The sequence below is a fragment of the Misgurnus anguillicaudatus genome, chromosome 21, assembly GCF_027580225.2.
Source record: "Misgurnus anguillicaudatus chromosome 21, ASM2758022v2, whole genome shotgun sequence".
NCBI lineage: Eukaryota > Metazoa > Chordata > Actinopteri > Cypriniformes > Cobitidae > Misgurnus > Misgurnus anguillicaudatus.
The window spans coordinates 21,614,066-21,639,810 of record NC_073357.2 but is presented as its reverse complement, the minus strand read 5'-3'; the positions used below and the strand labels follow the sequence as shown (position 1 = coordinate 21,639,810).

At 37.9% G+C, this 25,745-nt stretch overlaps 1 protein-coding gene across 3 annotated transcripts in view; it reads right to left on the bottom strand.

The window, feature by feature from the left end:
* Nucleotides 1–25,745, bottom strand: part of rtn3 (reticulon 3) — a 37,716-nt gene that overhangs the window by 7,520 nt on the left and 4,451 nt on the right. Inside the window, exons 2-4 of one of the 3 annotated variants that reach the window (XM_055196382.2) lie at nucleotides 20,863–20,907; nucleotides 5,974–9,189; nucleotides 446–653 (exon numbers count right to left, since the gene is read on the bottom strand). In XM_055196382.2, coding sequence (XP_055052357.2) covers nucleotides 446–653; nucleotides 5,974–9,189; nucleotides 20,863–20,907 — 3,469 coding nt within the window. The remainder of the gene's footprint in view (nucleotides 1–445; nucleotides 654–5,973; nucleotides 9,190–20,862; nucleotides 20,908–25,745) is intronic. The other 2 variants (XM_055196388.2, XM_055196391.2) reach the window with 2 other exon arrangements.

The window sequence follows — 25,745 nt, the reverse complement described above, 5'->3', positions numbered from 1 at the left end:
TTCGGCATTTGTCCATACAAATTTTACAAAAACGCATAAACATTTACATTAAGAAATAACTAATATTTGCATCATATCTCACAGACAGGAATTTTTTGGTGGAAATTGGAGAATTGTCATCAAGCCATTCACCCATTCACTCACACATTCATACACCGACGACGCATTTGGAGGTTACACCATTTGACATTTTCAAGTCCATTCAGTCTTACCTTTCATGAAAATGGTGCAAATGTAATTTTTTATTGCATAAAATCAACATAAACACACTATGTTCATTGAATGAAATATTCCTAATGCATGCTTTTAAAACAATTTTTTTTTTTTGATTTTTGAATTTCTCATCTTGCCAAACCATTTTTGTCACTGACCCATAAATTGTAAGAAAACATTGTGTTTTGTGCAAATAAAGACAATTACTTGTTTGAATAGAGTGGACTCTTACTTGAAAGGGTGTCCTTCATTAGACTTCTGGACAGCCTGGATGACAGACTTGTAGATGCGGAAAGAGATGGTGACGCAGAGCAGGGCCAAAAGCAGGTAGGAGACGACGCTGATCACACTAAACGCTGCTAGAGACAGCAGCAAGAGCAGCGACACACCGAACACCACACCCGACTTCTTAGGGTCCCGCCAATGCACCAGGTCACACACTGCATAACAGAAAAAGTGTGTGAAAACCTTAAGAAGGGCTGATCAAAATAAAACCATTTATTATTAAACTGATTATGTTCTAATCCCAAGTTTTTTAAGGGCAGCTAACCTATGTGTTTTCAGCAATATAAAAAAGTCTCTGATATCCCCAGAATGAGTCTGTAAAGTTTCAGCTCAAAATGTACCACAGTTTTTGTGTGTGTCTCTTTAAATGCAGAGAAAGCTTCTGTTCCCCTTCCCGTTTGCACTACATCAAAACATGTGTCTCTGGCAAAAGGTTGAAATACAAACTCATAAGGCGTCTGTGAGTGGTTATGGTTGGGGTGTAATCAATGTGACATCACATTGGTAGGGGTTCCCCAACAGCCTGTTTTGTGTGACTGTTGCGTTTTAAAGGAGATTACACAAAGAAGAATAGATGGATTTGTATAATAACAGGATTTTTCTGCACACACACTGCTGACTTACTTTCTGCTAGAAACACATTTTAGGTTGGGGGCTTTAAGGTTTTATTGGGGTTACATGACATTGTATTTGGTCATAAATAAAAGAGCTCATATTTTCCATACTGCTGTCGTTACATGAGACTTTTAAAGTGGCCACTGATGTAGCATAAAAGGAAGCTTTTCAAAACGGTTTATATAAGAGGCAGCCTCCACGTGTGATGATGCCTTAGGGGGATTCAGCTCTGCACATTTCCACATATCAGGAAAAGTACACTCTTTCGACAATGGGGAACGGTGGCAATCAAAATATCTTTCATCACACTTGATGTACAATTCAGAATTTTGCAACCCAGACAAAAAGTAAATTTCTTCTTCCTGTACAAGGAATTCAAGTGTGGGGATGGTAACACAAGACCTTCCACATGCCATCTCTGACTGGTAACGCAGCCAACACAGGTTTGCCTCCCTCAGTTACCTCATAGACAGGGGTGTCTTGTACTCTTAAAGGAGTAGTCCACTTTAAAGATGGGGCCTATTGACTTTTTATAGTAGGAAAAAATACTATGGTAAGTCAATGGGCCCCATCTTTAGTGGACTACTCCTTTAAGTGACACTACCTGACCATTGCTTAAATTAATAATTGCTTAAAAAAAAACGATTTAGAGAAAAAATCTGCCAACTAAGCAGAATTGTTTTAATGGGTTTCCAACAGCAGCTGGTGACATCATTGCTTTTTCTTAGGGACAGCGCAAAATCTGACACACTGAACTGAATATCAACACTGCAAAATCTAAATTAGCATTTGTTCTGAATAACTTGGCGGTAATGTTCTGTTCAGAAGAATAATCTCCATTTGGATGGTACTTTGCAACTCTTATCCACCTTATTTTGACGTAAATGTGGGCGGCGCCATCTTTGAGCTCCTTTGTGTAAGACACTTTCGGTGAGCCACTAAAGCTAATTGACTGGCTTTTAAATGTTTATTATGAAATCCAGAAAGACCGGCATAATTTGTGCAGTTAGGGGTTGCCATTACAGTACAACACGATACACAAACAAATTGTTTTAACCATAATCCACGCAAAAGAGCTGAAGGTGGATGTGGCACACACACAGCCATGATCTCTATTCCACACATCCATACAATAAAATCTTTCATAGAAACTGCCAGTAAACAATACAATAATTGTTTAAAAACTAACATTATGCTGATAAAAATATGCCAATTCTGCTGACTGTCAGATCGCGTGAAGCTTGATGTGTCGGCATAAAAACTCAAGTCAATTAAAAATTCCCATTAAAAAAAACCTCACACCAGAGGGACAGTTGTGACATTTTAAACGTACGCCTGAAAAGGTTAAAAACACTAATTCTTGGTCAATTCCATGTATAAACACTGACTTTCCTATTGTAAAGATTCTGTTATGTCTCTATACTTTTATATTTGCGCATTGAAAACCCGTCACCCCAAAAAACAAACAAACATGAAATTATTAAATATATCTTTAGATAATATCAGGCCACTTCTTAATTTATCCTTACACTGGTTCATACATGGCAGGTGTAGTAAATGTTTACTGTTTAATATGCATGCTCCCACTACACTGTTTTCTACCAGCTGGCTATTGAAACGGATGTCTTGCACAAAGAAGGGAAATACGTCACATCACTTACTTCCACGTTCGAAAATAAGGTGGATATGTTTAAACTGCAGCATTACATGCAGACTAAATGCAGTTGAAAAGCATAATAGGCCCCTCTAATTTTTTTTCTCAACCTCACAATTTGAGATCATACTTGTACAAACAAAACACCCATATACAGAGTTTGTTTTGAAAAACCACTAACCCTTAGTAAGGGAAATGGTTATAGTGATACTTGCCTTGGCAAACAGCATTTAAGGGAATACATATAAGATACATGCACTGCAGTTAAACAGCACAAGAAAATAGAAAAAAATCTAAAGTATGCAGTCAACGTGACATGACCAAAACAAGACAAAACAAGTGTGGCAAATGATTTAAAGCCTGAGTAAAGCACAATTGGTTTTTGTCCCTAGTGCTTTGGGGCCAGCAACAGCATGTGAGGGGTTTCCATCCTGCTCACAGCAGGGGTCTGAGTCCCTCCCATGACTAGCAGCCACAAGGTGGCAGCTTAAGCTGAGAGCACTTGTTCATAATCATCCCTTGCTCTCTGCCTTTAGTGGACCCAGTTACAACAGTATGTCCCAGTGGCTGCTGAGCCGCAGTGGCCTCCTTTTAGTGTTCGCACCACTGAGCTCTTAAAGGAACACGGCATCATCTATGCGTTTCTGTATGACCATGTAAGACCCTGCATGTCTGAATTATCTAAGGTCCTGCATAAATCACCCCATTTATGTATGAGTATTGAAAAGAAAACATGTATATTCATTGGTATGATTAAGAAATAAACATTTTCATGCAATGAACATCTAATGAGGTCAGTTATTTAAAGACTATTGGATTTATTTATGCATTTTAGACGGTTTCAGTGTGCCTAAAATGTTTGTCCCTTACCATAAGTCTTTAATACATTCAGGGACGGTTTCCCAGACAGGGATTAGCTTAAGACAGGTAAAGGCCTTAGTTTAATTAGGAAATATTTTTAGTAAGGCATGTTTGTTAAAACTAGTTATATTACTGGTGTGCATTTTGAGGCTAAACAAAGGGCACTGATGTATTTTAAGATATGTCAGTTCAAGTTGTTTTCAGTTTGGATCTTAGAGCAAAAAAATAGGACTGACATGTCCATTATTTTTATAAGAATATTTTACAAAGCATTTTAGTGCTTTTTCAGGGTAGTCAAAATGTCTCCTAAGTTACTAAGACCAGATAGAAACAAACCTAAAATTGATGTTGCTGTATCTTTTCATGTACCTGTACATACTGTTACACGATACCATAGAAGAACCGTTTTTGGCTATAAGGTCCCATAAAGAACCTTTAACACATGAAGAACCTTTCTGTTTCACAAAATGTTCTTTGTGGTGGAAAAGGGTTCATTAGAATATAAAAAGGTATTAAAGAAATTATTCTATTAAGAACCTTTGAATTATTTGTTCTTTTGGGAACCAAAAATTGTTCTTCTATGGCATCACCAAAAGAACCTTTTGCACCTTAATTTTTAACAATGTAAGAGGCAGACAATTACCCGAACATATGTTTGTTTAATTAATTGCCCATATTTTAAATCTTTATTTAAATACAGCAAAAAAAAAATCATTTTTATTTAAATATGGCAATATTGGCAATACTTTGATTATATTATGACAGTATATTAGTGCCTTATAAAAATATGAGACTAAAGTAAAAACATAAAAAATTAAGGCAAAATTACAAGAATAAAATGAAAAGAATATTTTAAGAAGAAGAAAGAATGAATTTATATGCGACACAGATATGAATGCCAATGAGCAGTTTAAGGCTTTTCCCCACAGAAAACCATTATAATGAAAATACTTAACTAGTCGCTTTACTAATTATAACGACAAATTCAGTATACATATAAGTTGGTTTTAAAGGGAACTATTTAGGAGAATTTTAATAGTAATAAGATAAAATGTTTTGTGAATACGACCTCTGCTCTGGCAAACCTACTGAATACTGCCACACCCCTAAAGCTGGTTAAGTGATGGAGATTCAAAATACCAAGTGACAATCATAAGTAAAGACTAAAAGTAAAGGGCAAATCCCCAATCACTGGAAGCAGTATTGGCTGATACTGAAAACTGTTTACAGACCACAGTGTCTATATATATTTTTCATGTGGCATCATTTTTATCTATTTTTAAAAACAAAACATTATTAAACATTAAAGTTATTAAAATAAAAGTATCATGATCTGACAGCTGTTAATTTATTGTCCGGCAACATGCACAACATATTACACTCCATCTTTTATAGAAACAACTTAAACCACAAGCATAGATGGGAACAGCTCAGATATTAAGAAATACAGCTTCTGTCAATTCTCAGTGCAAGACTTAAAAACCAAACCCACTGCAAATTCACATCTCCTTGGTTTGTCAAGAAATGCAGCAGGTACTACCAAAAATATATTTGCACAACAATTGCACAATGCTATAAGTTCATTATTAAATTATAAACGAGTATTATTTTTAAAATAATAATAATAATACAATTAATTAATTTTAATGCATAAAGAAGTATACAAATGATGAAGCAAAGCAGCATCAAAGGTGTCTTTAAACTGAGGTGGCTCAGAGAAGCATATCAGATGTTATAAACATAAAATGAGTACTTAATACACCAAGATTAAATTAAAAATCCTTATTGATTACTTCCCTTCATATTGTCATAATGATTGTTAATTTATGTCAAATTACAGAATAATAGAATACAGGCCATAAAATCTATAAGGTGCTTTTCGCATCGTGGGATTACCTTGGCACAAACATTAAGCATTGCAGAACTGTCCTGTAGACTGGTGAATGTAGTCAAGTCAGGATGCGACGCGTGTATGACTTCATGCAAAGCTGCGCAGATCGACAGGAGTATGACAAAATCACAGTAAGAGCAATACAAGAGCACACTGCTCTGTATGCTTACACACCACTCTTGTGGAGCTTTGCTGTCATGTGAATGCGCCTGTCGGTCTGCACAGTGTTGCATGACGTTGAACACAAGTTTTGTGTCTTCTGATCAGCCTTTATAGAGACCTCTGATCAAACCTCTCCAAACATTTATCAGCCTATAACAATCAGCAATCCTTGAAAAGAGCATACTACTGAATATGTGAATGGTGAGTTAAAGTAAAAGAGGTAAGTAAGGTCTGGTGTGTATCCTTTGTGTGCAGGGATAGCAAGCTACTTGCCTAGAGAAAGAAGAGTTACCTGTTAGGTGGGTTAGTATTACTGTCAAGACGTGCTCAGCAAGGTGGTATGCTTCTGCCACCAAAATGTCAATTGCCTCCACCTCCTTGGGAAGTAAGGATTCAGACGCATACTCATTTGGAAGAGTTTCAAGTGATGATGACGACGTGATTGAATGTTCAGGATTGGAATGCATTGGAAGAACGGCTTTACTTGGCTTCATGTCAGTATTCACTGTGGAAGGATTTTCATCTCCCTGTTCTTGGCTGCTTCCTAGCTTTTTTAAAGCAGAAATTGTAATGCTCTCCTGCTCAAAGTCCATGATCATTTCTGGGGAGGTTGTAGGAACATCAGATTTAGCATTTTGGTCTATAGTTACATATCCTGGACTGTGGCTCTTGGATTCCACATCCTCCTTTGACTTAAGACACTCCCTCATAAACTCCACAAAACTATCTGTTGCTGAACATTCAGGTTCAACATTCTCTGTATCACTCATGGTCTCTGGAGAATCCGATCCATCTAAAACATCTTTGGGGGTCACAACTTCAGGTTTAGAGTTAGTTATTGTAGCATTTATGACAACATCACTTGTCAGAGGACAAGAAATAACCTCATCGATTTGGCCAGACAGCTCATTGTGGAAAGAGGGAAACAGTGTAGGTGTGTTCTCTTGAACTGGGAGTTGTTGGTCATCAGACTGGATTGGCAACTCCTCCTGCAAGAGCAGAGTTTCACTGATTTTCACTGCTGACATCTGTTCTTGTACATCAACAGGGAGTTTGCTTAGAGTGACAACATTCTCAAAGCTGTCAGAAATATTAGATGAGGGGTCAGATAGAGAGGGCACTGGTACTACGTCACAGTCCAGATTGTGTTTACTGGGTGTCTCATCGTAATCTTCAGTAATATTTTCCTCAAATGATTCTTGAACAAGGGTACTGATGTTTTGACTATCTGCAAGACAGCTGGACTGTGCAGTTTCCTCCGTTTTACTCTCTAAATAAACTAAATTCAGCTGATCTTTTAAAGCAAGTTCCTCACTAGCATGATGATCTAAGTATGTCTCTACTTCACTGGCCTCATTTAAGGGGTAACTGTTATTAAGGGGATTATCAGAACATATTTCTGCATGTTTTTCGGGCTCTTTGTCAAAAAATGACATCATAGGGCACTCATTGGACACAGAATTCTGTGACTTAGGAAGCTGAACCTCAAAGTCGCCTAAATTCAGACCACCAGAGTCAGAAGACTGAATGCAAATGCCAGTTTCAAGATCATCTTTATTCTTCATTCGCTTAGAAGAATATTCTGCATCCGAAACGGTCATTGAAGACATTTTTTCATGATCATATTCAATCATCATGTGCTTGGAAGAAAATTCTGCACTCGAGTCAGTCATAGAAGAAATTTTTTCATGATCATCTCCAATTGTCATATGCTTGGAAGAATATTCTGCCTCCGAGTCAGTCTTAGTAGAAATTTTTTCATGATCATCTTCAATCATCATATGCTTGGAAGAATATTCCGCATCAGAGTCAGTCATACCATAATTTTTTTCATGATCATCTTCAACCATCATATGCTTGGAAGGATATCCTGCATCCGAGTCAGTCTTAGTAGAAATTTTTTCATGATCACCTTCAATCATCATTTGCTTGGAAGAATATTCCGCATCCGAATCAGTCATACTATAATTTTTTTCATGATCATCTTCAATCATCATTTGCTTGGAAGAATATTCTGCATCCGAGTCAGTCTTAGTAGAAATTTTTTCATGATCATCTTCAATCATCATATGCTTGGAAGAATATTCCGCATCAGAGTCAGTTATACAAGAAATTTTTTCATGATCATCTTCAATCATCATATGCTTGGAAGGATATTCTTCATCCGAGTCAGTCTTAGTAGAAATTTTTTCATGATCATCTTCAATCATCATATGCTTGGAAGGATATTCTTCATCCGAGTCAGTCTTAGTAGAAATTTTTGGGTCCGTTTCTACAGATATGTGTTCTGGGACATCTGAATGCTGGGTTGTTGACTCTTGGTCCTCACCTTGCATACTCTTATAGTTAAGGTCCTCCTCCGTTATTTCTAACTCTTGCTGTTCTTCTTCATCATCATCACTGAGAACCTGTTCCTCTGTCTCAATTACATTAATAATTGGAACCTGAATAGTTTTTTCCTGATTTGGCATTTTGGTCACCTTCGTATGTAGTTCAGTTTCAAGGGAATTGTTTCCTTTAGCTGGGACGCTCCCAGCTTCCTCAATCACTGTATCATCTGACTCCCCAGAGCTGTCTACCTCTAAGAATTCAGCAGGTTCCAAGTTTCCCTTTGAAGTACTGATATGTTGCATAGAACTAGTCTCTGTTTGTTGAGTAGCAGGGGGTGATGGAGACTCAAATTCTACAGGAGGTGCAGGGGAGGCATTAAGCCCTTCATTTTCAAGGAATATTTGATAATATTGAGTCTCCACATTTGGTTTCTCTTGCCTGTCCCACATATAAGCTGTAGGTAAAAAGCTTAGGTCAAATTCTGATTCTTCTTCAACACTCCCCTCTTCTGGTTGTTTCTTTTCACCATCATTTATTTCAGCCACATTGGTAGGACGGTCCATGAACTGATCAGGAACTACTGCGAAAGTTTCAGGATCTTGAGGTGTCTCAACTTTGCTTGGCTTCAGCACTTTGCATGGACTTTCCAGTACCAAAGGAGAATCCTTCCCTTCTTCAAGATCAGAATTTCCAGCATTGAAATCTGGCGCTGGAGGCAAGTGCGCTTTCATCCAGTCAGCAGTGTCCTCAAAGTCATTTCCACACTTAACCTCACCAAGCACCTCAAAAGGTGATTCTGGTGAATCCTGCTCAGTTGACGATGTCTTTTTTTGAAAGGACAAACGGGAGGAAATTCCATGTAATACTGTATCAGACTTCTCATAGTGCCGCTCTTTAAAATGCGGAAACCCACCATTATTCCTATCAGTATCTTTCTGCTTGGCAGCTAGAGCTTCAAGTGCTTTGATTCTCTCAGACACTGGGGATGTCTTTATAGGCGATGAGTCTTGATTTTGAGATCCAAAACATTCAAGATGTTCCTTTTTCTCTTTAAAAGTATGACCTATGTTACCTTCAGGTGGCCCAACTGGAGAAAAGAAACTTTGCGGAGGAGAAAAGTGAAGAGAGGTGGCCAAATTCTCTGCAGACTTGTCAGAGCCCAGTACCACTTTTATTTCTGCACCCATCATGCAGCAGGAGAGAGGAGGAAAAGGATGGTTGGAAATCAAGATAAAGGCACACTCTACCTTAACTCAGATATGCTAAAGCAAGGAACCATATTTGAAGTTTGAAGAAAATTTAAATTTAGTAAATTGGTCCCATAAACTTTAGCAATCATTGCTACTTAAGTACTTTATGGAGCATTCCCAAGATGCTTAGCTGCTTGCATCAATTTAATTGAAGCTTAAGCATTCATGCATGCACTGCACAGGCTAAATACTTATGGATGGAGTTCAATGCCTGCATGCCAGCTTGAAAATGTGCTGATACCACAGAAGAATCTTAATGACACACAAGTAAACGATGATTTCTTAATGTATCATTCCTATAGAGCAAATTCATTGTTGTACAAAACAGATGAATTGGGATATTTGAAAAAACTACATCCTTAAAAAACAAACAAACAAAAACAGACAAACATACAAATGTACCACTCAATACCCTTAACAGAACTACAAAAAAGCCATTTTGAAGCTGTTATTATAACTTTAAAAAGATAGCAACATTAATATTGTGTTTTTTTTGGTCTATTGTCATGTCTATTAGTAGAATTTGATTTAACAATATTTGTTGCATTAGTTAAAAAATGTGTACTTTTCACATTCTGTGTCATCTTTTCCAAAGCTTTCATACAACTCCAAATATATTAAAGATTTATATTTATTATGACTGCGATCATAATGGTAGCATATATGAAAGGAATAATTGACGACGGGCCGTTAAATTATAAGAAAATAATTCACACCCAAGGTGGTAATGCGGCACGACGCGAAGCTTCAATTATGGAACAAAATTTACGTTTTTCTCTTAGACTGTAATTTCAGTATCATTGTGCTCTCTATCTCTCTCCCTCTTTCCCCCCTTGCTCTCTGCTAGTCTAGATGAGCTGCATTAACACACCTTTTCATATGCAGTGTTAATGAACTTGAACCACCATTTAAAGTGGTTGTTAAGGTTGTTAAAAAGCTATAGCCTGCTGCATCCCATCAAGGATAACTAATACGCTGTGATGTCACTAGGCCCATTTTAGGCGGGATTTAGTGCCCCCAAATTTTTGTCCTGCCCCCTAAAAAACAGTGCCTTATTCCACAATCTGTACACAAATTTGTGATTGTTTTAGTCCCCTTTAAATCTCATGAAATGGCAATGGTTTCTGCTCTGTCGCGTTTTATTCTGCGTTATTTAACTCATTTTTCAAGTTCTTTTTTGATTCTGCCGCAACAGTACAGAGCCGAGTGAACATTAAAGCACAATATGTGTACATTAATGTGTAGATGACATCTGCATGTGTGTTGTTCATGAAAATAAAATATTATATAAAGTATTATATAATGCTGCTTATATAATGTGATGCGGGGGCAATACAGGAAGCTTTCTCATCCACTGTTAAAAATGTTCACCAAAACCATATCGTATTTGGTGATATGTTTACCTGCATTTTTTTTATTGAGTACATAAACAACATATTAATACCGTGGAATACTGCAATAAGTTCAGTATAAAATCCCATTTCAAAATTTTTTTTTAATTACACTCTAATTGGGGCCATTAATGCACTATTCTTCTCTTCCATCCCAAACAGATCAATGTTTATTGCAGCCTACACTCTTGGAATGAATTTGTTAAAAAACAACACACCAGTGTTAGTTTAGGAATACACACTACATGTGTTGTCCCAGAATCCACACATCTCAGTGTCATTATAGAAACAACAAATTTTGTGTTACTGTTAATACAACTTTTTACTGTTATTAATACAATTATCGTTTTATTTTAACACAGAATTACACATAATGTGTTAAAAGGATAACAAAAGATGTGTTAAAAATGTACACATCCGTTCTTAGAGTGTAGGGTGAACATTAACAATGATTTGGTACAAATATCATGTAATTTAATGTTCATCTGTTTGAATGGTGCTCTGTGAGGATTATGAGCAGCATTCAGAGTCAACAAAAGTTTCACCACATTTTCAGTTTATAGTTAAAATATTAAAACATTTGCCAACATGAGGTCTTGTGTCAGTTTTTACATCAGCGTTAAACTGGGGTATGCAAGATTAACCTCCTAAGACCCGAGCTTTGGTTTGGCTCGCATTTTAGATTTCTTCCAGTTATTTGGGGTTAGGAAGAACCAAATAAATATAATAACCAAATATTTTTCTTTGAACATGAAGGATTGTAATTGTCCACGTTTGTGTACAACAGGTTCCAGTTACACAGAATGAAGTATTTTGGTGCAAACAACCAAAAAAGTCCACATTGTGATGCTTTCAGATTTACACAAAGCAGGGACAGTTTAAGCCACAGCGCACGCTCTCCTTTAATGCCACTGCGTGACAGCTGATGTAACTTAAGATTTGGAATGTCCTATAAATGACGCGACTCAGTGCTGACCTGGTAGAGTAATCATTTTTATAAGAAATCATTTGTACTGGGTATGTGTCATACACGGCCATCCGCACTAGGGATGCTCCTATTGATCGTCTGTACATCGGTATCGGTCGATCATCACATTAAATGACTCGATCGGTACTCAGATCTTAAGAACCAATCTTTTAATTACTTTTGTCATAGGGTTCCTGAATGCGGGTGCAATTTGAGGCCATTTTATGTAGTGCAATCATTTTTTACAACCTGTTGCCTATGTGCACCTGCAAATTTGGATTTCTTTCCTTGCCCTTTATAAAGATAATGTGTATTTTCTATGAGGGCCCTCCAGTTCTAACATGCAGCGCGATGCGCCTTCACATCCCCATTAAACAGTGTATAAAACATAGATATATCGATCAAAGACTTTGCATCTTCATGCCGAAAGTGTGTTATTTGTATGCGATTTAAGGTTTTGACAGTTTAAACTTTTTTTCTTGAAGCTGCTCTTGTCCGTGGCGCGTAAACCCAATGCATGCGCACAGACACAGCCTGTCATTCAGCACATGTACAGAGCAAAGATCCCACTCACGTCTTAAAGCTACAATAACCCAATTCATTTGTCAATAATATTAAAGAGAAAAAAAACACTCTCTGCACCCTGACTGAAGATTTTTTTGCATACTAATGCATTTATTTAATAAACTGAAAACGAAATGCAGTACTTTAAACAGACATAAGCCCTTTTAAAAGGCATATTAAATTGCTCTTTGTAGAATGAATATTAGTTGTGCTTATTTATTTGATTCTCTAATAAAACAATAATATACCTGATTTAATTTTATAATAAAGGCAGCATCTGTGGTATTACTTTATCTAGATAAATAGTTAACAGTTACAGTCATCAAAGAGTTTACATATTAACTTGAAGAATAAGTATTGTGCATTGGTATTAGCAGATCCAGGCGACAAGAAATCAGTATTTGGTATCGGCTGCAAAAATCCTGATCAAGGCATTCCTTATCCGCACGTATCTGCATTTGAGTATAGTTTGAAAGCTGTATGGACTTGAGGTCTTCACGGTCCCCTTAGATCCAAAAACCCGAAGTCCAACCCGAGACCCGAGCGGGTTTGGGTCTAAAAGTTTCACGTGTGCCTGGGACGCGGGTCGGGTATAATAATAGCAGCATCGAGTTTCAGGTAATTTAAAATGAATGCGTTTTGCCGAATGGACCTGAGAAAACCCGAACTCTCTCACGCGGGCGTGTGTGTGTGTGTGTAGATTTCCTTAATCAACCCCTCCTCTGTTAGTGTGTGGTTGGCGCCACGGGTTTCTGTCAGGTTTAGGGAATGGGTAAAACTGTGATCATGACCATTACGATCGAATTTTACCTCCGATAAAATTTTGACAGTGTATGAAGTTTAGAGATGCAGTCCTGTAGTGTGGCTATGAAGTAAAACTTAAGGGGGTCGCACACCAGACGCGCAGCTCAGCGCTGCGTTGAGTCGCGTCTAGGACAACTCGGAGGTATTATAAACCGGAAGTGCACATAAAAATAGTGCAAGCTTAGTCAGATAGTGTCTACTTCAAAATGCAAAATATACGTTAGCAGCCAATAGTCCCTTTCACACATACAGTCTTTACTGGTAATTTACTGGTAAATTGCAATTAAAAGGTCATGTGTGAACAGAACCTTTCCGGTAAGTCAGTGCTGCCAATTTACCAGAAAGAGAGGTTGTAAGATTACCAGTAATTTACCGGTAAGCACTGTGTGTGAACACAAAAATATAGAATACCGGCATTTAGAATGGACGACGTCAGACTGCGCTGACAGCTTCGGGCCAATTATAACGTTTTAATACAGATTACGCGTTTAGCCCCGCACTGTTTACAGACGTGTCCACACACACGCTGCTTGAAAGTCGAGCATACCTGAAGTTTACGTCCACATTTCTTCACCAAAGTTGTTTAAAACAGCTTACCATCTACTTGCCGAATTTCTGACGTCCTCAGCACGCCCTCTGTGAAGCCTAATATGCAAACAGTACTGTTGTTAAGACGCATTTTTCGGTTTGATGTCGCCTAATGCAATGTTGTTTGGTCACAAGCAACTTCGCGACTGTCAGAGTTTACCACAGACGTGAAGACAAAAAAATACGGACTGTGATTATGAACGACGAGGATTGTTTACAAATGCAACACTGAGATCGCTGCGCGCCACAGGTAACTTCCGCTTTCTCACAGAATTTACCGGTATTTTGATACTGATGTGTGAATGATGTCTTACTGGTAAAAAGACGGAATTAATGATTTGGGACAAATATGATGTTATTTAATGTTAAACTATATAAGTGGCACTTTGTGACGTGAGAGGGATTTGAGCAACTTCCTGAGTCATAGCTGGGTGCCACGGACAGGCGCCACCTGTCGGTGCCGGTGTGCGTACACTCATAGAAAACAATGTGTTAATTTTTTTAGAACGGCACGGCGCTGAGCTGCGCGTCCGCTGTGTGTCCGCTGTGCGACCCCCTTTAGTCCATCTGCACCGAAACACAACCAGAGTTTTCAAACTAAAACTGGGTCTGCAATTTAGTTGAAAACTAAAGGTTGAAAACTCTGGAGAACTGTGAATGCAGGACGAAAACACACAAATGGCGCCTTTCCATTGCATAGTACCCCACGGTTTGGGTCAGCTTACTTTTGGGAGCTTTTCCACTGGGTGCAATACGTAGTACAAGAGTAACTTTTTTTGTACCACCTCGTCAGGGTTCCAAGCGACCCGAGCTGATACCAAAATGTGTCGCGAAAACACTGTAGATCACTAATTGGTCTGAGAGAATTGTCACTACCAGGGTCATCACTATAATGTAATAGATTAGCTTTACCTTAGTTCTAGCTTGCGCTGTTTCGCGTAAACATGTGGTCATTTGTGCTTTGCTGTAAGTTCCCAAACTCCCTTTTAGCGATGAAAAACATCCACAGGTTGTGAATCAGGAACCCCATAACAAGTTTTTTTCCAGACTTCCAGTTTGCTGCGGCACATTCGCGATGCGAAACGTCCGCATATATGCGTAAATGCAACTTAAATGAGGCTCAGTGGAGCGTGTCGACCGAAGCCACGGGTGTTTGTACAGAAACTGTCATATGAGACAGAGGTAGTGATAAACGCAATGTGCAAACATCTATTTGTGGTTGTCAATTTTAATTCTTTGGCAGACTGAGAAATAAATGAATGTATGGGAATGTACAACGACGCACGTATGTCACAGTTGGGCAGCGCAAATCTAACGACACGCCTATAATCCCTCCCACTCCGAAGTGTTACAAACTTGATGGAAAAGTGAGATGAGCTGACCCGATCTGACCCAAACCAAACTGTGGGGTATTATGGAATCCTTTAGGGGATCGTAGGGATGTTCCAAAACATAAGTAGCACAATGCTGCCTGAAAAGAACTTTTGACCAAATTTTAAACCAGCAAAACATGCACTCTGAGCAATGTGTGAGATGTAAAATAAATGTGTTAAAGATGATGAAAATTTACATGGGTATATCAAAGAACAGTGCTGAGGGAAATGGCAAAAAATATTATCACAATAGTGTCTACCATATTGATCTGTAACAATATTTATCACAGTATGTTATTATATAATGCAGATAGCCTATGATGTACTTAGACCAGGAATGAGTGACTGAGAACCAGCTTTTTTATCCTTTGTACCAAGGGGCTAGATTATTATTCCACACTCACCAATTTTACATGCCTTACCAATTTTATTCTTTATCGAGAGAAATCAATGTACAACAATTAATGTGTTTTTATGATTTGATTATTTATACAAATTAATAAAGATTTTATTTAACTCGTGATTAAACTAATGATTTTAGGGGACATATGCGCTTGCCTGTGCACATACGCAGTAGCCAAAACGTAAATCCAATTTCCCAATTACCCATCCCTGATCTAGACAATGACTGATTCCTGATAAAACAGGTGCATTTTAAAATATGTGGCCCTGCCTGTGAAAACTAGGCTACAGTCTTAAAATAAGGGCTGTCACGATTATGAAATTTGTCTGAAAGTTTATTGTCTCATAAATTAAGACGATTATGACGATTAATTGTCTGTTTTATTGCTTTGATATGTAATTCTCATTATTTTTTGTTTGTTCATTAAATTATTTTACACATTGTGATTATTTCATTTAATCTTTTGCAAGGTTTACCTGGCAGTAAATATTAATACACATGACACATATTTAAAAGTAACTATTTCATGAATATATCTTTCAAAAACGGAAAATTCTTCGTAAGAAATGAACACAAAAGTGTCTAAGTGTCTAAATCTAATTCTGAGATAACCAGCATCAAAGTTTGGTTGCTTATTGTCACCCTGTATGAACATGATCTCAGCTAAAAGCCATGACACAAACCCATGGCTCCAACCACACATTGGGTCTCATTCACTAACCATGCGTATGCACAAATTTGTGTGTGAGTTGTGCGTACGGATGTTTTAACGAGCAAATCATGATTCAACAAAAACGTTTGTATCAAAATGTATTCTAAATGTACGCAAAAATTCAAGAAAACGTAAAACCATACGCAATAATGACGTACACTATAATCAAATACTAAGCTATAATTATAATGTTTATAATAATGTTGATATATAAAATGTATATGATTATATTTTATATTATTATATTATTACTTTATATTATATATTTGTTAGGGCATCCAATACTTCTTTACCATTACTCCGGTCACTGGACAGCACTGGCTTCCTCCAGCAACAACAAAACCTCCCAAATAAAAAATGCAAATCAAAACTGAACTTTACCGATAATAAATAGGATCATGGATTTCTTTTCGAGCTCTTTTGCTTCTATGACAAACTGCTCTAAAGTTTTCTGTGGACTAGCGCTGCGGAAAACCTTTATATGGAGCAGGTTTGGGCTTGTTTTATGCAAATTACCAACCTAATGCATGTGGCTGCTTATGTAGAACATTCCAAATTCACTAACGTACGAACACCTATAAGAACAAACTCATGTGCATACACACGTGTTGTGAATTAGGCGGAAAGTTTTCGTAAGAAGTTCAAGTGTGCGTATAAATATGAAAAACTTACGCAATTCCAGTTTCTTGCGTCTTCTTTGGAAACACCCACCAAACACCCACAGCGATGGAGGAAAATGCAAATGAGCCCATGGACTGATTATTGAAAGCTTTTTTGTCAGAAGCTGGCAAACTGGAGTCCAATTAATAAAATGAGTTTAAATGCGTGGTTTAGTGCAACTTTGACTGATATTAAGACACTCACACATTTCAAGATTGCTGTCCATAAGAAGCATCAGCTCTTCTGAACCATGCTCTTATAAAGATATCTGATCAAGAGATGTTGCACTCCATAAGGCTGAAAAGGGATACAAAACAATCTCAAAATGTTTAGACCTCCATCAGTCTACACTTAGACAAATTGTCTATAAATGGAGACAGTTAAATACTGTAGCTACCCTTCCTAGAAGTGGGCGCACAGTCAAGATGACTCATAAGACACCATGCAGAATACTCAATGAAGTAAAGAAGAACCCACGAGTTACAGCTAAAGGCTTGAAGATATCATTGGAACACAGCTCTGTTCCTGAGTCTACCATACGCAAGTCTTTGAACAGGCACGGTGTCTATGACAGTACACCACGGAGGAAGCCGCTGCTCTCCCGAAAAACATTGCTGTGAGCCTGAAGTTTGCAAAAGAGCACCTTGGCAAACCCCAGTGCTACTGGGAAAATATGTTATGGATTGATGAAACAAAAGTTGAATTTTTTGGGGAAAATGTTATGGCGCAAAATGGGCACAGCTTACCAACATCAAAACATCATCCCAACAGTGAAGTATGGTGGAGGGAACATCATGATTTGGGCTTGCTTTGCTGCCTCATGGCCTGGACCACTTGCCATCATCGAGGGTAAAATGAATTATTACGTTAAAAAAAAAATTCCTACAGGATAATGTCAGGGTGGCTGTCCACCAGTTGAAGCTCAGTAGAAGTTAGTTGATGCAACAGGACAATGACCTTAAGCATTGTAGTAAATCCACTACAGACTGGCTTAAGAAAAACAAAATGCGCCATTTGGAGTGGCCTAGTCAAAGCCCAGACCTTAACCTGTGGAATGACCTCAAGAGAGCGGTTCACACCACACATCCTACAATGTGTCTGAGTTAAAGCGGTTATGTAAAGGGGAATGAGCAAAAATTGCTTCTGAACGATGCGCAGGTCTGATTCAGAACTACTGAAAGCGCTTGCTTGAATTTTTTGCTGCCAAATGAGGTTAAATCCAAGGGTTCACTTTTTCTCCAGCACTATGTATGTTTAATGGGGGTCCTCAAAAAAGACACAAGAAACTAGAATTATTTGTGTGTTGTCACCTTATGCACATTGTGTTTGTCTATTGTTGTGACCTAGATGAGGATCAGATCACATTTTATGGCAAATCGCACATTGCCTGCCAAATAAATAAACAGTACAAAATGGTACAAAATAAAACGTATCGCTTTTCTAAGCGGATTTAAAAGAGGAACTATATTTTATGGCGTAATAGCACTTTCAGGCGTAATAGACTCGCCTGAAAAGTCCGCTCCCCTTCTCCCTCTCATAATGGGAGAGGGAGGGTGTTACTGCGCCAAGTCGAAGTACTCCCAAAAGTGCTATTACGCCATAAAATGTAGCTCCTCTTTTAAATCCACTTAGAAAAGCGCTACGTTTTATTTTGTACCACCAAACTTGCTCGTATAACTACTCGTCTTAAATAGGAAAAACGTTGATGTGTTTGGTCACTTCTAACTTTATCTCTAAATGGTACCATTGAATGAATGGGGCTAAGCTAAATGCTATCGAAGCGTCGCAACATGCTCCAGCGCTTACGTGCACGCACACAGATGATAGAGGGATGTATCAACAATTCTTAGTTAAAGGGGACAGAGACTGAAAAAACATTTTTAACTTGTCTTTGTTGAATAATGGTAGTCTACCCACATTCAAATAAACATACAAAAAGTGCAAGACAAGTTAAACATCTCAATCTCATAGAAATTCCTCTTTTAGAAATGTCAGCCAGAAAACAGCCCAATCTGAAAAACTGATGCTTATGACATCACAGGCATCTAACTGCCCCTCCACTTTAAAATAATTGGCTACATTTTTTGAGTGGCAGCAAAGTCAGCCAATCAGTAATGAGATTGCAAGTTAAGCCAGTAGGGGGAGCCAGATAGGTGCAAAACTACTTGTTTAAAATCCCCCACCCTAATAGAGCTATCTGAGAGAGGTTTTTAGGAAGCTTCTAAGGCATTACAGACCCAAACAACATTTTTTTTTGTCTACATGTCACACCACAGAACAAGGATAAATACTCCGTTCAATCATTCTATGTCACCTTTAAGGTAGCAATATACTTCAACATTGAAAATGAGCAGACCATTCCCTCAATAATACTTTGTTTTTAAAAACAGATTAAAATGGTGAGACATAACAAATATGTGTGTCTTTAAAGACTGTGTATCTGACGATATAGTGATCAGCCCCAAAAATCCTGATTTGAGCATCCATATACAGAATCTTTATCAACATCATTTTATATATAGTTTAATTACGCAGCCCTATAAGAGAGAAACTTGTTGAATTGAAACAAGAGCTTAATGCCCCTAAACTTCTGTGGGAAAACTAAACCTTGGCTATGCATACTGCGTTAGACTTGATGAGACTATTTCCAGTGCACTTATGTATTGCGGTTCTTGTGTTGACCTAATTACTTATATTGTTTACCTCATTTGTAAGTCGCTTTGGACAAAAGCGTCTGCTAAATGACTAAATGTAAATGTAATGCGGCCTATTGGTGTGTAGCACCTATACATCTAAGAGACAGCAAGGCAGCTTATTAGGTTTTTATACAGAGCTGTAGATGCTCTAAACAATTTTCAGTGTAAGGTGAGGGACATCTTAATGTCTCCCAATTCTGCTAACAATAATCAAAATCCAGAACGCAAATAGACAGCAAAAATAAACATACAAAATAAATAAACAAAACAGAGACTAAGACTTTTGAATGCCCTCTTACTTTGTGGTAAGAGACAACATGCAAAATTTTGAAAAGCAGGTGAAGAGTTGGTAGCAGCAGCCATAGGGTATAACCTCAAGCAGGCATCCTGTTACTTGATCTCTCCCCAGTGTCACTCTACCTCTAGGATGTGTTAGGGTTGTAGCTCCAAACATGGCTTTTTCTGGGGTGGGGGTGAGAACATCAAGGACAAGAATCCTCAGGGACATCAACGTGATCCATTTTTAGAATTCCACTCTCACAAAGTGAACTTGAACTTTTCTGCTATCTTAAAATAAGGTGGCAATCTTGGGATTAAGCTGGACTGACAGTAATGTTGACCTAAATCATGTTAGCAGTTAGTGTAGACTGCAGATGATTGAATTTCTAGCATCTGTGGGGACTGAGATTTTCTAATTTTAAATGCGAACCACGTCAGAAGTGGGGTGTAGATAAAATGAAAAGGAAAACTAGCTAAATTCTGTTTAAAGGGCAGGTCAATAATGAAAGCTGATGGTACAGTTTAACATTTTAAAACTACTGTAGCCTGGGGAAGCATATCTTCTTACATTATTGACAGATGCCTGGTTCACAACATATTTAATAAAACATCAGAAGATCAGCAAACATGCATGATCTGTTTTCAAAAGTGTGCTTTAAATATTTCCAAGCAAAAGTCAAAGGCCTGCATTCATCAGGAACTGTTGAATGTAGGTGGAACTCGGCTGTTAATTCCAACATGCATGATTGTGTAAGGGCAGTTAAACTGCAAATACATAGTTAAGAGGCGTGTAGGTGTATATAAGTATATGGAGAAATATATTTTTAATAAGATATGTGAGTACATATTTTTTTTAAAGATTTTCTATTCTAGACCATGGCATGGATTTCACAGAAACAGACTGGCTTCTCGATTCAGAAAGAACCATTCAATATAATTCATTTGGTTTCCATTAAAGAACTAGTAGCTTCTTTTCATGTACTCCTAATGGAGCTCCACTGAGAGCATCTAGCCTGGGTTAGAGGAGAGGGTCACTGGCGTGTGGGATGGAGAGCATCATAGCAACAGCTCAGCGGCATAATTACTAGAACAGAGATGACAGAAGAGCATGGAGAAAAGAGGTAGAGAAGCAGGCGAGCATCATAGAAGAACTATACACTTGCCTTGAGGAGACTGAATGAGAGATACAGGCGAAGAAATAAAGGAATCTGAAAAAATAAGAGGAAGAAAAAAAGAAGAAGAAGAAAAGTCTCAATAACTTTCTTACACTCTACATTTTTAAGAGGAAAATGTTAGTGAAATGCCCAGCAAAGCATCTTTTCCAAGTGTCTAGAAATAAGCAAGAGAAGAAGCAGCTTAATTACTAGCTCTTTGTCCCACATTTTCTTAGATAACATGTATGTGAATTGAGAAGTTATCCAAGTTACCTTGCAAAACCTAAGCTAAGCTGCAACTTGGTTAGTTGTCAAAATAAAAAATTGTAACTTAAAAGGGCAAATAAAAAAAGATGGAACCAAAATACAATAAAAGAGACTTGCATTGATGCAATGCCCTAATGTTGATCAAATTAGAAAGAAAAATCTTGGACATTACACATCAACTAGTACAAACAGAGGCTCCCTTAATAACATAGCTGCATAGTAGTAAATAATACACACAAAGAGTCAACCACAGAATAATTTTTATTGATCTCTTCTATAATTTCCAATATCTAAACCCAACAACAAGCTCCCACAGGGTGCACCATTGGTGTGCGTCATGTAACCCGTTAAAGTCATACACCATTTTCAGCCACATAAAAAAAGTGATTTGAAAGCAAACAATTATCATTCATCCAAATCCCTTCCAACAGTTTAGTCAAGTATAAGGCAACACTAGATCATTCAAATAAGATATGGTTTCAGCATCTGGACAAGAACAGGGTGTGCCAAAAGTGAAAATGATGAGAACAATATTATGAGAACAGGTTGATCTAGTAATGCATCAGCCTTAAACAGGGCAAGCTCTACTAATCAAAAATTAGGGCTGTAACCCTACTGCACAGCATTCCTTGCCCACACCCAAAGTCTTTTCAGTAAACAACACACCTTGCACCAATGATTCAGACACCAAAGATCTGACAAATCCACACACACAAATACAGCTTAACGGGACTAAAAGTATCACAATTATGACCTTTGTATGTTAAGCTGACAAACACTCAACGAGAAAATAAGGTCAAGAATATCAAGGATCTGATGCTATCTTTTTGTGAGTGGAGCTGTCTTGGCCTATGACACTGGAAAAGCCTGTGTGATAACCCTCATGCTTGTATTATCAAGTGCATTCCTGAGGGGGCTGAATCAAGGCACCAAGAGTTCAAGAGAGAAACTGATCTGACAAAGCAAAAAACAATATTGAACGCGACCTCTCTCTGGTGTGGAATTTAAAAATATTAGTATATTCTTAATTTTTCTAATTAACAAGTAGGGTGTGATTAATCTGAAAATATATTTAAGCTTTAAACTTAAATAAATAAACGTTTTAACATTTAAGTAAAGTAGTTTTTATTTAACTTTTGGGCACATTTTAATTTAATCAATAATCTTATTTAAGTTTTTATTTACTTGTAAGCAAAACTCAAACTCTGTAATGGTTGGCTGACAATAATAAATATTTGTTTAAGGAATAAAAATAAGAAATATTCTTATTAGGAATAAAACAAATTGTCTTATTAGGAATTGTCTTTGAACTGTGCATAGCTCTGAATAGTTAGGCCTACTACACGAGACGGCCGACAAATCAACGAACAGAGGGCGGGCTGAGAGCCGTAACGTAGACGCTAAGCGCCGAATCACGGTTGTAGTTTGTAGTGGACATGGAGACACAGAAAGCTATTTGCTCTGTTGTGGAGAACCGGCACTTGCCAATTTAAACCCGAACAAGAAAAGTGTTTGTTAAACATTTTGAATGGAGATTATGTTGTTGCCCTACTCTCGACAAGTTTTGGGAAAAGTTTAATTTATCAACTTTACCGATCGTCAGCAAGAAACTGTGTGTAGCACAGCTTGACGTGCACAACGATCAAGAAATCATGGAAGGGAATTATATTGTTCACAGTAAATGGTGGAGGACGCGTGGGCAAACATTCTTTGGTGACATTCCTGATTAACCAGAAAATAAGGTAGGAAGATTTAATTTACATGTAGTTATGGTTGTCTGGTGGAAGAGTTTGAGAGGAGAGAGGGGCGTTCCTCCCGTTAGACGTGAGTGGAAAGACAACGTAAGGATAGTGTTCAACTAACTCTGGCCCGATTTACTTTACATAATCTGCAAAAGTCGTTCATAGCCATGTTAACTCCGGTATTTCACTCGATGGGTTTGTTTTTACATCATACGTGTATTTTACAGCAGAGATTCGATGCCGCTGAGCCGCCGCATAACGCACATCATATTCAAATGTTATGTGTGATTGGCTTACGTTTAGACCAATGATTTTAAACTTCAGACAAGCCCCTCCCACGAGAAGGAAAACGATTGTCAATTATAGGGATGGGCATTCGATTAAATTTTTTTAGTCGATTGTCGGGAGAATTAACGATCGACTATCGATTAATCATTAATATTTTTATAATAAAAAAAAATTATTTAACTTTTATAATTAAAAAATGTTGAATACAAAAAAACAGCGTGTTTTCCTCCATGAGACCTTTATTACAAGATCAGCTTGTGGCAAACAGTTAAACTACATTTAGTTAGACAAACGGAACATATATGCGCTTAAATATGCGGTGCTCTAAAGCAGTGGAACCTGCAGCTGCGAGCCGCATTCTTAAAAAGAGACCTTATTTGTTCCAAAAAATCATGACCTCTTCATGATTCTTTTTTTGCAATCAAAACGGAAGGTCACAGATAACGGAATATGGTGTCAAATATTGCACCCTGGTGGTAAAATGTTGAATTGCTGCCACACAGTGAAATTCATTTAATTGCTTCAAGACACACGCTACGCTAGGCAACGCAACCTGCATTAGATAAAAAAAGTATTCGATTAATCAATAACAAATTAACGTAATCAACTAAATTCTTAACGATCAATTATCGATCGTCGATTAATCATGCCCATCCCTAGTCAATTATGCCCAGCCAGACTCTGTCTATGAAGCGAAGCAAAATAGCAGAGGATGGTATTACCAGGCTATTATGGTGGTACTTGGAGAGCCAAATATTTTCAGAGGTGGTACTTGATGTTAAAAGTTTGAGAACCACTGATCAGCTGATACGGGATAATTAGATGTAACATAGATTTTTTTTTAAAGAATATGGCATTAGAGCTCTGATGTGAACAGAGAATAAAATAAAACCGTAAAACATGTTAAAGCCGTGTTAAACCACAAAATACCTTAGGCCAGGGGAAAGTAGCAGATCACGAGACAAAATGAACCATTTTAACACCATTTTACCATTTCTACAGTTAATGATGCACAGCATATTAACACACTAGAGCAGTGGTCTCTAACATGGTGCCCGCTCGCAAGCACCAGGTTGCCCTCATGGAGTCTGTGAGTTGCCTGCCAAAGCAGTCTCAACTTTAATATTTATTAATTACATATTTTTTATATTATCTTGGCTTCATTTATGCATGTTAACATTTTAAACAATGATAAAATAAAATCAACAAGTAAAACACATTTTTTTTAGTAGACCGTTTAAAAAAGTAGCCCTCCAGATTGTTTTATCCATTGTGGAAGCCCTTGCTCACAAAAAGGTTGGAGACCCCTGCACTAGAGCATAGGTCTCCAATCCTGTTCCTGGAAGGCACCTGTATGGCTGATTTCAGTTCCAACCCCAATCAAACACACCTGAACCTGCTAATCAAGTTGTTCAGGGCAGCCTAAAAATTATAGGCAGGTGTGTTAGAGTAGGGTTGGAACTAAAATATGCAGGACAGGTGCCCTCCAAAACAGAAGTGTAGACATTTGTTGTGGGCATTCTGCAGTTTATCCAAAGGCTTTTTTAACATTCATAACGTTTTCGGATTTAAACCGCACCGGCCAAAAATTTGAAGTATATTGACGATAGAAATTTTGGCCATATTATCCAGCCCTATTTAAAAGCTGCACAAACTTTTTTATTTAAGGTTTAAAATATTAAAATCAAAAGGATTATATTAGGAAAACTCCATAGTAGTGTGTGACTTTGTAGTTCTAAACGTAGGTTTAGGAGGAGCCAAAACATTCAAGCCTGTCAATCATCATAGTGAGCGTATACAGTTTGGTGGCTTATCACACCAGAAGCGTTTATGGCAGTAGCAGGAGCCTTTTTTGAATGATATTCTATGGGCAGGGAGCATTTGCGCGGTGTTTATGCGCGCCAAACGCCTTGCGTTTTTTGCCGCCAGCCGCAGCACGCGCTTTTAAAGGAGTGCTGAGAGCGGAGAAGCGCCCGACGTCATTCTCGTCTTTCCATTGTCCAATGGAATGAGGGGAGAGGCGGGCCTTACGTTCTGGTGAGGGAAGTTTACAGTTGCTTTAAAGAACCGGACTCCACTCGCTCACTCTCTCCTGCATGTTTGTGCACCTCTCACCCTCAAACAAGGTCATAGCAAGGTCCTCTTTTTAAAGTTTCTGCTAATATGACAGTTAACAGCAAAAGTTCAATATTTGATTGACAAGACAGCTGATTCGGTGGTTGATTAGTAATATAAAAGCCATAAAGCGCCAGTAATTAAAAAAGGCAGTGCGTCGCGCCTTGCGTTTCCAAGCATTTAAAGTGCGTTTGGTGTGATTAGCCCCTAAGGCAGCCTCCAGGTCTCTGCATTCAGCTGCAATTCTTCCGGCATAATCAACAGTCCATTTTTCTGTGTATTTATATTAGGGTTGTAACGGTATACCGGTATGGTGGTATATCTTGATATTAACTTTTACGATTATCATACCGTAAACATTTGCTTATACACGGTTTTGGAAAAAAATAAAGCAGATCTCACTTGCGCTACTACGCACATGCAACTTCATTCGGCGTGACTGCTAGACTCCACTCGTTTATATACAGCAGAGAAAATGTC